Here is a 13104-nt window from a genome sequence, read left to right on the forward strand (position 1 = left end):
CCGCAGCACCAGATCCCTCCAGCAGGCTGCTGCTGTCACAGTGCTACTACAAACACCAGGCTTTTAACTAAGTGACGCCGCTGCCGGCTGCGCTGAAAGTTGGACCGGCACCAGTGTGGTCACCACACACTAGTTCTATAATTAAGCAAATTTGTAGCTCAACTAGAGCACTCCTTTAATTGCTTTTCTTGTTAAGGCAATTTGTAACTGGCCACCTTGTTGCCACAGCGACTGCGCCCTTGGCAAACGCCAGTCCGGGCATGATTCTGAGCCTAGCTCAGCAGCTGCTGGACTTGTGCTCTAAGCTGCTGAACCAGTCACTCAGCCGCCAGCAGCCCGATGGTTCCCTCCAGTTGCGGGATCATTCTTAAAATTTACCGTGGTACTACACAGTACGTAACAAGCAGCGCTGCCATTGCCACTGCGGCCGCTGCCTGGCAAATGTTATTCCTTAACTGGTCGCTCGACGTGCTGCCGCGGGGGCAGCAGGGCATGACGTCACGTCTGCCTGTTGTGTGTGTCACAAACCTCACCCCTAGGATGATTGTTTTCATAGTAGCTGTTGGGCATTCAGACTCAGCAGTGAATGTATCGAAATATGCTGGGTGAATGATTCCTATATTGTTACATTGTAACCAGAGTAGCAGCTGCTAGAGCTGTAGAGTCTGCCCAGCCCCCACTCCAGTTTCAGTGCTTTATTATAGTTATTAGTAGCACTCCTGGCAGCTTAGGAGGCGCTTTTTCATTGCGGTGATGCGCTCACTGGCGATGCGCTCACCGCACTGAAATGCGTTAGTCTAGCGCTTGATGCGTGGTACTTGGCAGGGCTAATGGAAATTAAGGTATACAGGTAGCTTTGTAAGCAAGCATTTTGAGAGCATGATATTGACTTTTAACAGAATCATCGTTTAATCAACGAAAGCACTCTGCAACCGCATAACAATGCATTTCTTTCATTTAAATCTTACAAAGTTTCTATTTTCTCTTTTTCAGCAGATCTATGGAATGACCACTCATTTCAAAACGACCCCGATTTGCCCCCAGGCTGGAAAAAAATCAATGACATTGCTGGAATTTACTACTGGCACGTACCAACGGGAGCAACACAGTGGGAACGTCCCATTTCGATATTAGCAGATTCCCATGGGTCCAGAAAAGGATCGCTAAGTTCTGGAAACTCATCGCCCTCCCCGGAAAGTGAGGTATGATCTATTTTACTGGAGTGATACATAACTGCACTGATTTTTAGCTAACTATCTCCATTGTTGAGTGTAACTTATTTGTTTTTGACCTATTTCATCTTAACCGACCAGGTGTATTACTCACTAGTGATCTTCCTTGTATCTCCACGTTTTCTGACATTTACCTAACTCTACTCATTTGCTTAACTCTTCTTTTTTTGTTCATATCCTTTCTCTACTCTGCCCATCTGGCCAAGCTGGCATATATCTTTTTCATGTTTGACTATATACTAAACAAGCATTTGCAATGCAATAGGTCTCGCATTAGGAAAGTTTGAGCCATTGGTATTGCGAATTACATTTTTTTTATTTATGTGTTGGTTGTGAAAATAGCTATAGTAATAGCTAAAGTAATAGCTTTGTCATTTACAATGCCAATAGTTTTAACTTTCACAAATGTGACACCTATAGCATTTGCAATGCAATATGTGTTGTGAACCTGGCTGCCTTCCTGTTAGAGACACTAGGATTGTGTAGCTCTGCCCCTGAAGGTGCTAATCACATCGAGTCAACAATCCTGGTTTCTGGAATCTGGTGTGTTTTTGGAGTGGCTCCAGCTCAAACAACATTTTGTAATACTGACCAAGCTAGACCTAGAGTTCACATAGTGGGACTAGTTCTCGGACTTCATGGGATCTAGGTAAGTGGTGGAGGTGGTGGCTGTTTGATATTTGCACAGGAACGCAGGGTCATGCAGTCTTTTAATGATGGCTCGAAGGGTGCATTTTCAGGACCAAGGCTGGTAGCGATCTTTGCTTGCGCTTGACGGAGGCTAGTGAATCATGGGGTTGATGAAGAAAGAGGGTACCCTACTTAAACAAAAGATCTCTACGAAGCTCGATTTTGAGCGCGCCTACAGAGACTCCCATTCTATGTGCAAGCTCACCTGGATTTTATTATTTTTACTGTTCTTGAGCGTCTCTGGAAGCCTTCCAGCTCTCTCTGTGGCTCATGTTGCCTTTGTTTGTTTACTTGGCTTGCAGGGCAGTTTGCGGGGGGGGGTTCTCCTCTCAGGCAGTACTTCCAGCAGTCATCAGCAGGGTCACATGAGGAGCTTAAGGTTGAGACAAAGTCTGGGTAAACATGCAGAATGCACCTGCAGTCCAGAAAGCACCAAAAGTCTGTTTTGGTCCAGTTCAGTGTAGTTCTTCAAATTACTGAATTGGAGCTTGAATTTCAGTTTGGGCATCATTCGACTACCTGTCAGGGTGTTTGTAATGCTCAATGATATTCAGTGTGTATTCCAAACCAAAGCCATTTAGTAAAACATGGCCTATCTGAGTTGGCCCCCAATTGTGTTGCTTAGGTAGGGCGGGGACTCTGTGTGCCCTCAACCCCTAGAGAGGAGCACCGGAATAACGAATGAGAGTTAGCATAAGGCGAGGGTACCTGAGCCAAAGGAATAGGAACTATGTATATGTGCACTATCTTCTCTGTGACATGCTTGAAGCGACACTCGCTATCTCCCACATATCGGGTGAATGGAGATGTCTCATTGCAGGAGTTTGAGAACTTTTGCTGTGGGAGCAAGGGTAAAGCCATGTTGTGTGTTCCTGTTTGAAGCCTCCGACGCCTTCGGGTAAAGTCCGCGCTATATAAAAATGCATAAATACATACATAAATAAATACCGCCTTCGGGTAAAGTCTGCGCTATATAAAAATGCAAAATTAAATAAATAAATAAATACCGCAAAACATCCTCGTTACAGGCAGGCCGGGGGCGGTACTGCGGGACACCTCTGTGACGTCTTTCCCGGGCCGCGCTCTGATTGGCTGCTGGCCCGGGACCTGACGTGCAACCAGGAAGAGGAGCCGGCAGCAGGAAGTGGCGTGAGCATTGCGGCCCCGGGGCTCCCGTGACCAGGAAGGAGCCCTGGATACTGTTTCCCTTAAAGTCCCGGTCCCGAGATGGGGGACCGGGTGAAGACCCGCGGGGCGAAGCGGGCGCACTGAGGAGGCGGAGCTCCCATGTGGAGAGAGAGTCCCGCGTGATGTGGGGAGAGCCTGCAGCTGCGGAGGAAGGGAAGGAGCCTGGAGACCTGGGGAGCGCCTGCCAGACACCGGTGAGTGGAGCCGGGAGGAGAGGGGCTGGTGTGTGTGGAGGGGTCTCTGTGTATGCGTGTAGGTGCGGCGGCGACGGGGGTGTGTGTGCCTGTGTATGGATGTGTATGTGCGCATGCGTGAGTGGCGGTGTGGCTGTGTATGTGCGCATGCGTGAGTGGCGGTGCGCGTGCAGGCAGTGAAATGCAAGCAAAGCTCGTACACCTTCTCGTCCTTCCTTCCCTCGAGACAGCTAACTATACGTCTCCGACCCTGGACGCATCCTTTGGATGCTCATTCCAGGGCGAGACCTAAAAACGAAATCCTCTTAATTAAAAGGTATAAATAAAATACCGGTTCAAATGAAAAGCAATGTGTTTGACCAAAACGTGAATTCAAAATACGTTCACAGATAAAATAAGGTTCAGGCTTTTTCCCCTCGTGCAATCCGGCCGAGCTGGCATATATCTACTTATGAAACAAAATTCATTTTTTACTGTTGTTTTTAATTGATTGTGGAACAGCCTTTCCAAGCCTCATCTGTTGTCCATGCCTGCTTTATCCAAACCCTGCATAGCTATTGTCCTAGTAACACTTTTGTGAAGAGTTTGGTGTTGATAGGAACAAATAAGTCATTGTGAAATGTCTATAGGCAAATACGAAGTTGTTGTAGTAGTCCACTCTTTTTAACTTTAGACTTCTGGGTTTCATATATATATCATGTGTGTAAATACATATATATGTATATATATGTGTGTAAATACATATATATATGTGTAAATACATATATATATATATATGTGTGTGTGTGTGTGTGTGTGTGTGTGTGTTTATATCAGTTGGTGCCTAATATACTGAAGTGTTCTAATGTCCAAAGGTGGGGTAGCACCACTTGGGGCCGCTGGAGAAATAGTGAGGGGAAATGTTTTTTACGGACCAATCTTTATTGTGGAAGGATAATTCATAAGGTGAGTAATCTGCTGGTAAAGTATGCTTTAGCATTAAAAAAAACTATGATTGTAGAAGATCATGAACTGCAGTACAGAGAATAGAGATGCTGTTGAGTCTTGAAGTTCTGGACCTACCTGATCAGACAGTCTTTCTAGCAATCTTCATTCTGCTGCATCTCCTACACTCCATCTCCCTCTTTTTTAGAAAATAAATTGATTTTGTGAATAAAAACTGACAGTTCCTGGATTCCATCAAAGTTCTAGGCTGCCTCCACAAACACTGTACATTTAATAGTGCTGCTTTTTGTCATCCTCTGTACCTTGAACTCAAACAGATCACAAAAATCGTATCTGATAGAAAAATGTAGCTGCAAATTCCTTACTGTCAATTGCCCAGGTTTCAGACTGGATCCAGAAGATTTTTCTTTGAGAAATACCTATGCGCGCCGGTAGGTGGCGTCATTTGGTTCATTGTGATGTCGTAGGCCTCGTCTGCACCATTGTGGTGTCCCTGCCACCTATATAGGCACCACCTCGGCACACTGATGTCCTTTCTTTTCTATCCATTCCAGTGCAGATCCGTGAATAGACCTACCCTCTGTCAATTAGACTGGCTTTTTTTCGACATTTTGTGGAACCCTTTTTAGGTCGAGCCTGGAATTCGCATCCGAAGGATGCGTCCAGGTGGAGACTTATAGCTAGCTGACTCGGGGGAATGAAGGACAAGAAACTGCCACGCGCTTCTCTTCGGCTGGATTACACTGCGTGCACGCGCACCCACACTCACACATGCGCACATCACAGCCACACGCATACACAGCCACACGCATACACAGGCACACCCCCCCCCGTCGCCGCCGCACCTACACACACACTAGCGCACCTACACGCACACACAGAGACCCCCCCCACACACACCAGCGCACCTACACACACACACGCACGCACACATACAAAGACCCCCCTCCCCCCGCCGCCGCCGCCATCGCACACATACACACACACACACACACCAGCACCGGACCCCACTCACCGGCTACGCAGGATTTCTCTTCTCTGGGGCGGCCCCGGGGCTCTCCCTAACTCACGGGAGCCCCGGGCCGTGGGAGGACTCGGCTTCTTTGCTCCATCCCGGCGGGCAGCCAATCATAGCCCAGCAGCAGGCGGGACTTCCTTCTTTCTTCTGGCCCGGCCCACGTCTTCTCTCCCGTTGCCTGGCTTCCTGCCTCAGGGGTCCGCCAATGGCAGCGCGGCCCAGAGCAGGGAGGCGGGCACAGCGTTTCCTCGGGAATCCCGGTGTACCGTAGTTTCAATCTTCCCATCTGGCTGATCTTCCCCCTCGTTTGTGCGCATGCGTATCAGTAAGAGCATGCGCAGGATGCCGGGTGCTGCAGCAGCGCCAGGATTGTCTGTGGGGTTGCCACTCCAGTGCAATGCTGTTCCTGAAGAGGCGACCGAGACCAGGAGCAGAGGCGGTCAGGTAAGTTTTCACATTTTATTCTCCCTCGGCCCCCACACGCAACCAGCCCCCCCGTACCCTCCGCGCGACCATATTCGAGTCTTGGCGACGTGGCAGGATTAACATTCTGTGATTTTGGGCAAATCACTTTAATCTCTCCGCACCTGAAAGTTAACGTGTTTGTCTGTAATGCAACTGGAGCTCATATAGGACTTGTGCACATATTTGTAAGAATCGGTGCTTGTGAAGCACGCTAATACATTCTTCCTGTCTTCATGGGCTCTCCCTGAGCCGGCTGCACAAGAACACCATGCAAAAAAGCAGCTCGCCAACTTTATTTATTTATTTACATTCCTCTCAGCTCAACCCTCAAAAGCCCCAGCTGTTTAATTGAATTGCACAACCCACCCTCCCCCTCCCCAGCACGCGTCGATCAGCACGTTATACGTCAGCCAGTATCGATAACTTTCACCAAAGCAAAGTCAAGTCCAATCCAATTTCACACTTCCCAAATTGACCAGAGCGCGGCATGTACTTCGTGTGGGCGCCCGTGTGTAATTTTGTTGTATGTGTGTATGTGTTTGCATGTCTGCGTGTGGTAAACATGCCGCGGCGGCGCCCGGCTCCTCTGGAAGACTTTCACGTGCGCAAGAACACCATGCAAAAAAGCAGCTCACCAACTTTATTTATTTATTTACATTCCTCTCAGCTCAACCCTCAAAAGCCCCAGCTGTTTAATTGAATTGCACAACCCACCCTCCCCCTCCCCAGCACGCGTCGATCAGCACGTTATACGTCAGCCAGTATCGATAACTTTCACCAAAGCAAAGTCCAGTCCAATCCAATTTCACACTTCCCAAATTGACCAGAGCGCGGCATGTACTTCGTGTGGGCGCCCGTGTGTAATTTTGTTGTATGTGTGTATGTGTTTGCATGTCTGCGTGTGGTAAACATGCCGCGGCTGTGGCGGCGCCCGGCTCCTCTGGAAGACTTTCACGCGCGCACCACTTTCCGCACTTCTGGACTTTTTATCTTTTGGAAAAAAGGGGTGATAAAAGGAAGAGAGCCAGCCACGAGAAATGAATCTTTTCTAAATGCACCGTCTGAATGGAATGCCAAAAAAACCTGCTAGTTAAAGCGAGTTTCTTAACCAAGCTTAATATACATATTTACAACAGTACTACCCGACCTGAGAAGCCCCCCTCGGGACAAAGTGTCACTAATAGTCGTTTTAAATGTCACTCATAATTACACTGAAATTATAAAAATGTCACTCGTACAAATCTGAAACCTTGGCAGCTATGGGCTTTCACTGCAGGCAGGCCTGGGGGCCAACTTGAATTACCAAGGCTCAAGCCTCACGCAGCCTTCAGCCAGCTGTAGGCCACAGACATTGCGGCCTGGAGGCCAACTTGAATTGCCACGACCCGCGGTGGCTACAGCCTGCCTTCAGCCATCTGTACACCAGAATCTCCCTGCAAATATACAACACAAAACTCCAGAAATAGTTTAAGACCATACTTACGAGCGGTGTACAGTGGACTCTTCAGCAGGCATTTGATGGCAAGATCATTTTTTCTTAAGTTGATATGGTGACGTGCATAGTAAGATGTGCAAACCTATTACTTTGCAAAGGAAAGGTTGCTGTTTTCCCAGAATAGAAATCCCAAATACGGTGACTGTTTCATAAATTAATGTAAAGCAAGATCTGTATTACATTTTATTACCTCCTCTGCTTTTACATTCACAATCCTGAAGCACTATGGCATTGAAAATCGTAACCTGCATTAGAGTTGTTTGCCAATATAACTTGAAAGGTAATTCTTGCTAAATGCATGCACAAGAAACTATTTAAAACAAACAGTGCACATTATATTTTATTCCCCAGCATCAGTCCACAGACCTGCAGGTACCGAAACTAACTTTCTGTCGAGTGCTGCTCTCTTTGATACTCTCTGTGATTGACGGTCATGCTGACAGCTCTTACCCCCGCAGCGAAGGGGCTAAGCTATTAGCATTGTAAATGTTTAAAAACAAAAACATAAATAAAAGGCATTGCCATTTACAATGCCAAAAGCTCTAACTTTAATAATGCGAAACCTATTGCATTGCAAATGCTTGTTTAGTGTGTAGGGTTTTCCTAACGTGTCCGAGAAGACGTCTGGGTTCAAGCCGTGCAGCGCCTGTTACCGCGCCATGTCGATGACGGGCCCACACTTAGTTTGTCTCTGGTGCTTCGAGCGCGCCCACAAATCAGTCGTGCTCCGACTGCCGGGCCATGGCTCCGAAAGCTTTGAGGGAGTGGTCCCTTAAGCTGCTTGCAGCCCAGTGCTTGGTAACTCGTCATTCTCCTCAGAGGTTTCGGTCGAGAGGAAGGTCCAGGCACTGCTCTGTGAGTCCAATGTCTTCGTTTTGCCAGTTGAAGTCGTCGAGTCAGTCAGGTAAGAAGCGCAAAATACACAAGAAGTCGAAGTATGCTTCGACTTCTCCCAAACCATCGGCCGATGCAATGGAGGCGTCTGGGCATTCTGGAACCGTTCCTCTAACCCTGTGCCTTGGTTGGCTCCGTATACCCCCACCTTTCCGGGAGCCGGATCGACCCCCACCCAGCTCACATAATTTTATGACACCATGCACCTCATATTTGGGTGGTCTGACCCTACTGGCTCACCTTAGGGCCCAGGAGGCTCAGAGGGGGCGCCATCAGGATCCGCGCCGGTGGCCCCAGACCTGATGCCAATAACCCAAATCCCTCCCACCCCCCCTCAATTGATCCGACGATAAATTACGACAGATGCCGGTCATGCCATTGTGACCTTCCTCGTCCCTGATACCGAGACTCCCAATGCTGCAGGCACCCTCTGGCGGCACCAACCCAATTCTCCTCCCAGATGACAGCGCCGACAGGCCCCTTAGGTGCTAAGTCCGTTCCTCAGCCTTATTCTGAAGGGCTAAGAAGGAAGAAGATTAGGAGGGGTTGCTGAACTGTTTATAGGACCAGCCTTATCAGTGCATGGACTGTAATAAGAAATTGGGAGAGGCCAATTGACTGGATACCTCTACAGATTCTGCTCTGCTTTCTCCCCCTACGGTGGCTGTGGAGGTGGGAGCATCATAAGCCATGGTGGTGCGAAGGGTAGCTGAGATCCTGGACCTTCAGCTCCCTTCCATGGCAGTCAAGATGAATGTCTTGACAGAGGACATGCAGCCAGGTGTCCTTCCTCGGAACCCTTGCTGCCCTTCAGCAAGGTGTTAACAAATGTCCTTCTAGGAATCTGGTCCAATCCCAGCTCCTCTGAATAGGGCAATCGCCTATTGCCATCACCCTGCACCGGGCAACCCAAATTTCCTCAACAACCACGCTACCCCCGAGAGATTGATGGTCCAAGTCTCTACTTACCACAGCTCGTTCCCTTCCGCACCCCCGGACAGGGAATCTATTAGGCTGGACAGTTGGGGTAAGAAAAAATGTTCTTCCGTCAGCCTTGCGGTCAGTGAACTCTGCGTGCTTATTGGGCCATTCCTCCCTATTGAAAACGGTTGTGCAGGTGCTGCCACTGGTCCTGAAAGAGGCCTGGGCCAAACTCTCCCAGGCACTATCAGACAGGAGAGATGGGGCGAAATTCGACATTCGTTGTGGCCTCGACATGCTGGGCAAATCGATTTAATCGACTGTGGTTGATCAACGGCATTCCTGGTTGAGGACTTCTGGCTTTTCAGGGGATGTCCAGGCCTCTCTCGTGGACATCCCCTTTGATGGTTCTTGTCTCTTTGGAGACAAGACAGACATTGCACTGGAGCGCTTTAAGGACTCACGCGCTGTGGCCAAGGCCATGGGCCTCTCAGTGGCCGCACATCACCCGCCTGCCTTTCGCCCCTTTCGTGGCTATGGAAGGGGCTTTTAGCTGCGCCAGCCATATCGCAGCCAGAAGACTGCACCACTCAGCAAGCTCTGCTCGGCCGTGGGGTAGGCTCATTCCAACCCCGTGGGTCAAGCAGCCAGAGCTCTGGTCAATCCATCTCCCCCTGCAGCCTCAGCCTCCACACCTTCCTAGTCCGGCCCTTCCAGATCATAGGCGGTCAGTAGGTGACAGGATCAGTTATCACTGGCAGAACATCACTTCAGATGGGTGGGTTCTACAAATGGTCTGAAGGGTCTACTCTCTCCCCTTTGAAATTACTCCCTCTCCTTTGATGCCTCCAACTTACGACCGGCTTCTTGTGCTGCCTGCTCATCGGCGCTCCTGCGGTTTAATATAAGCCACGAGCAATTTCAGTTCACCGTACTCTTCTTTGGTCTTACTAGTGCCCATCAGGTGTTCACTAAGGTGATGGCGGTGGTTGCAGCTCATCTGTGCAGATCAGAGGTGTCAGTCTTCGCTTAGCTCGACGACAGACTGTTGAAGGCGGGCTCGCCTCATGCTGTCGTCTCCCACCTCCAGACTATGGCGTACCTCCTGCATTCGATGGAGTTCACGATCAGTTTGCCAAAATCACACCAGACTCCCTCTCACACACTTCTTTTCATCTGAACTGTTGTGGACACAGTGCAGTATAGGGCCTATCCTCCCGAATGGTGAGCGCAGGATATTCAGGCTGATACCACTGTTTCAGCCGCTATCATGTATTATGGTGGAAGTGACTCGGTGCTAGTGATGCATGCTAGATAACTGATGCAGGTTTGTAGGACCCGGCCTCGTGGCGTGGTCCTACCCCTCCCGCATGGCGGGCCCGGGACGACATCGGCCTCCGTCGACCCGCCGTCGATCCCCCTGAACACGAACCATCGACGAGAGCAGCCCCCCTGGCAACCCACAGCTTTCCCCCCTGGGACCCCAGCGGACCCTGCTCGCCAACACTGCCGGTCTGGCGACCATGCCAGGCCACCATTTCCGGCCCGACTCCATCTTGGGCCCATCACGTCCCGAGCACGTGGCCGCAGCCACCCCTGGCCCCGGCCCCAGCGAAGCCCCGACATCGAGGCACCAAGATCCTCCCAGGTGGTAGAGTGGCCACTTGGCGGATCCCGGAGGAGGGGAGTTTCGATGGGCCTCCAGCCATCCCCGGACGCCTGGTGTCGATCGCCCTCCAGCCTCCCTGGGCCCTGGCTCCACCTCCCTGCTGGGTGTCTGGACACCTTCATCCCGGCTCCTCGGACCCCCAGGCGCGAGGGTCCGGACATCAAAGGACTCCAGTCCTATATCTGGGCCAGCCCTGGATTAGGACTCCAGTTGTATCTTGGAGTCGTCGCCCTGCTGACCTTGTCGCGGCTGATCCTGATCCGAACTCGTGCACCGGAACCACCATCGAGGCCCTGCTGACGCTGTCGCGGCCTGACCGAGCTGAACCATCTTCGAGGCCCTGCTGACGCTGTCGCGGCCTGACCGAGCTGAACCATCTTCGAGGCCCTGCTGACGCTGTCGCGGCCTGACCGAGCTGAACCATCTTCGAGGCCCTGCTGACGCTGTCGCGGCCTGACCAAGCTGAACCACCTTCGAGGCCCTGCTGACGCTGTCGCGGCCTGACCAAGCTGAACCACCTTCGAGGCCCTGCTGACGCTGTCGCGGCCTGACCCCTTGAACTATCCACGCACTAGTTGTTGCCAAGACTGTCCCGCTACCCCATTAGTCCCGAAACCACGACTTTATGGATCCCTCGATCCCTGCCTGCTAACCTGCTAAGAACGTGCCCTCATTCCTTATATAAAGAGACTTGTGAATATTCCGTCGTGTGGTGTCCGTCTGTAGTAGTGTGATTGCTCAGCTGGTACGATTGTAGGAGAGGAGCCTCGCCAAGGAGGCCTCCCTACGGCGCTCGGCCTATTCCATAGAGAGAGGTGAGTCTCGGGGCGGGCAGTCAGACATCTTCTGTCTCACCTGGGATCGCCTTTCCAACAAGGTTCTTTAGTGGGGCTTGAATTCCAGTGGGCGCAGCATCAGGGGAATCTCTCCAACATGGTCCAGATCTCAGAGGGAAATACACAATTTGCTTTGCACTGAAAGCCTTCATTTCTTCAGTCAGGGGAAAGCTGGTTCAAGTATTCATGTTTATGTGGTACTGCAACAAACAAGGCAGGGTGAGGTTGCATTGTCAAGAGGCCCTGCATCTATTGACATGGCTGGAACAGCAGGGCATATCCCTGGTGGTTCAACACCTGCCAGGTTCTTTGAACGCTAGGGATGATGACTCAGTCATCGATGCCTAGCAGATCATGAATGGCGTCTCCACCTGGAGGTGGCGCAATGTCTCTTTCAACAGTGGGGAGAGCATTGGTTTAATTTATTCGCCTCTGCCAAAAACGTGCAATGTCAGCAGTTTTGCACGCTGGATTTTCCATGACGACCCTCGCTCGGAGATGCTTTTCATCCCAAGTGGAGCTCAGGCCTCCTATATGCCTTTCCACCCATACCACGCCTGTCAAGAGTGCTCAAGAACATCAGGAGCCACCGGGCCCAAGTCATTCTTGTGTTTCTGGACTGGGCACGGAGAGTGTGGTATCCCGAGCTTTTCCAACTGAGCATCGATCCTCCGATCAGGCTGCCCCTTTGGGAGGATCTTCTGTTGCAGGAGAGGGTCCTCCACCCGAACCTGTCAACTCTACCCTTTCTTGCGTGGAGAATGAGTCGTGGGAGTTGATAGCATTCAACCTTCCTTCCGAAGTTTGCAATGTTATTTTGGCGGCCAGGCAACCTTCCGCCAAGACCGTACATGCCTGCCGGTGGAACAAATTTGTAAAATATTGTACAGAAAGGTCTATTGATCCTCTTTCTGCTTCCTCTTCTCCAGTTTTGCCTTTTATTTTGACAATTGCTCAGCAGGGCTCTGCACTAGGCACCCTCAAAGGGTTTGATCCAAATGGAAAAGGACTTGGCACACCTTGTAGATGCATTTTTTATTCCATTTGCTAGATTAGTGGTTGGTGCTAATTGGTAAATCCTCCTGAGTTAGAGTATGAGTTCAATGTTTGGTTTGCGTGACTCCCTGGACGGGATGACGTCTCCAATTGCAATTGGAGTCGTCATCCCGTCCAGGGAGTAACGCAAACCAAACTCTCTCAAAGGGTACCTTTCGGCCCTGGCTGCCTTCCTGAGACTGCCAGACCAACCCTAATTATTTAAATCCCACCCTTCTAATGAGCTCTCCATTTGAACCTTTGCACAATTGCCCCCTCCCTCTGCTTAGTATCAAAACAGCCTTCTTAGTGATAGTCACATCTGCCAGGAGGGTGAACGAATTGCAGTCTCTGTCTTCCGATCCTCCCTACCTGACCAACTTCCCTGCTTTGTACCAGGGACTCTTTCTTACCAAAAGTAGTAACATCTTTCCATGTGGAGCAATCTGTCAAATCATTTTGTGTCTGGCCTATCCTTTTGTTTCTCATTGAACTATTACTGACTAGAAGAACATTCATCTG

The 13104-nt window shown here is 50.3% G+C and overlaps 1 protein-coding gene across 10 annotated transcripts in view; it reads left to right on the top strand.

The window, feature by feature from the left end:
* APBB2 (amyloid beta precursor protein binding family B member 2) overlaps positions 1–13104 on the top strand; it is a 1314926-nt gene that overhangs the window by 958013 nt on the left and 343809 nt on the right. For 7 of the 10 annotated variants that reach the window (XM_078678261.1, XM_078678265.1, XM_078678264.1 and 4 more), the window contains one exon: positions 994–1202. In XM_078678261.1, coding sequence (XP_078534387.1) covers positions 994–1202 — 209 coding nt within the window. The remainder of the gene's footprint in view (positions 1–993; positions 1203–13104) is intronic. The other 3 variants (XM_078678262.1, XM_078678267.1, XM_078678268.1) reach the window with 1 other exon arrangement.

This window comes from Lissotriton helveticus, chromosome 2_2 (assembly GCF_964261635.1).
Source record: "Lissotriton helveticus chromosome 2_2, aLisHel1.1, whole genome shotgun sequence".
Taxonomy (NCBI): Eukaryota; Metazoa; Chordata; class Amphibia; order Caudata; family Salamandridae; genus Lissotriton; species Lissotriton helveticus.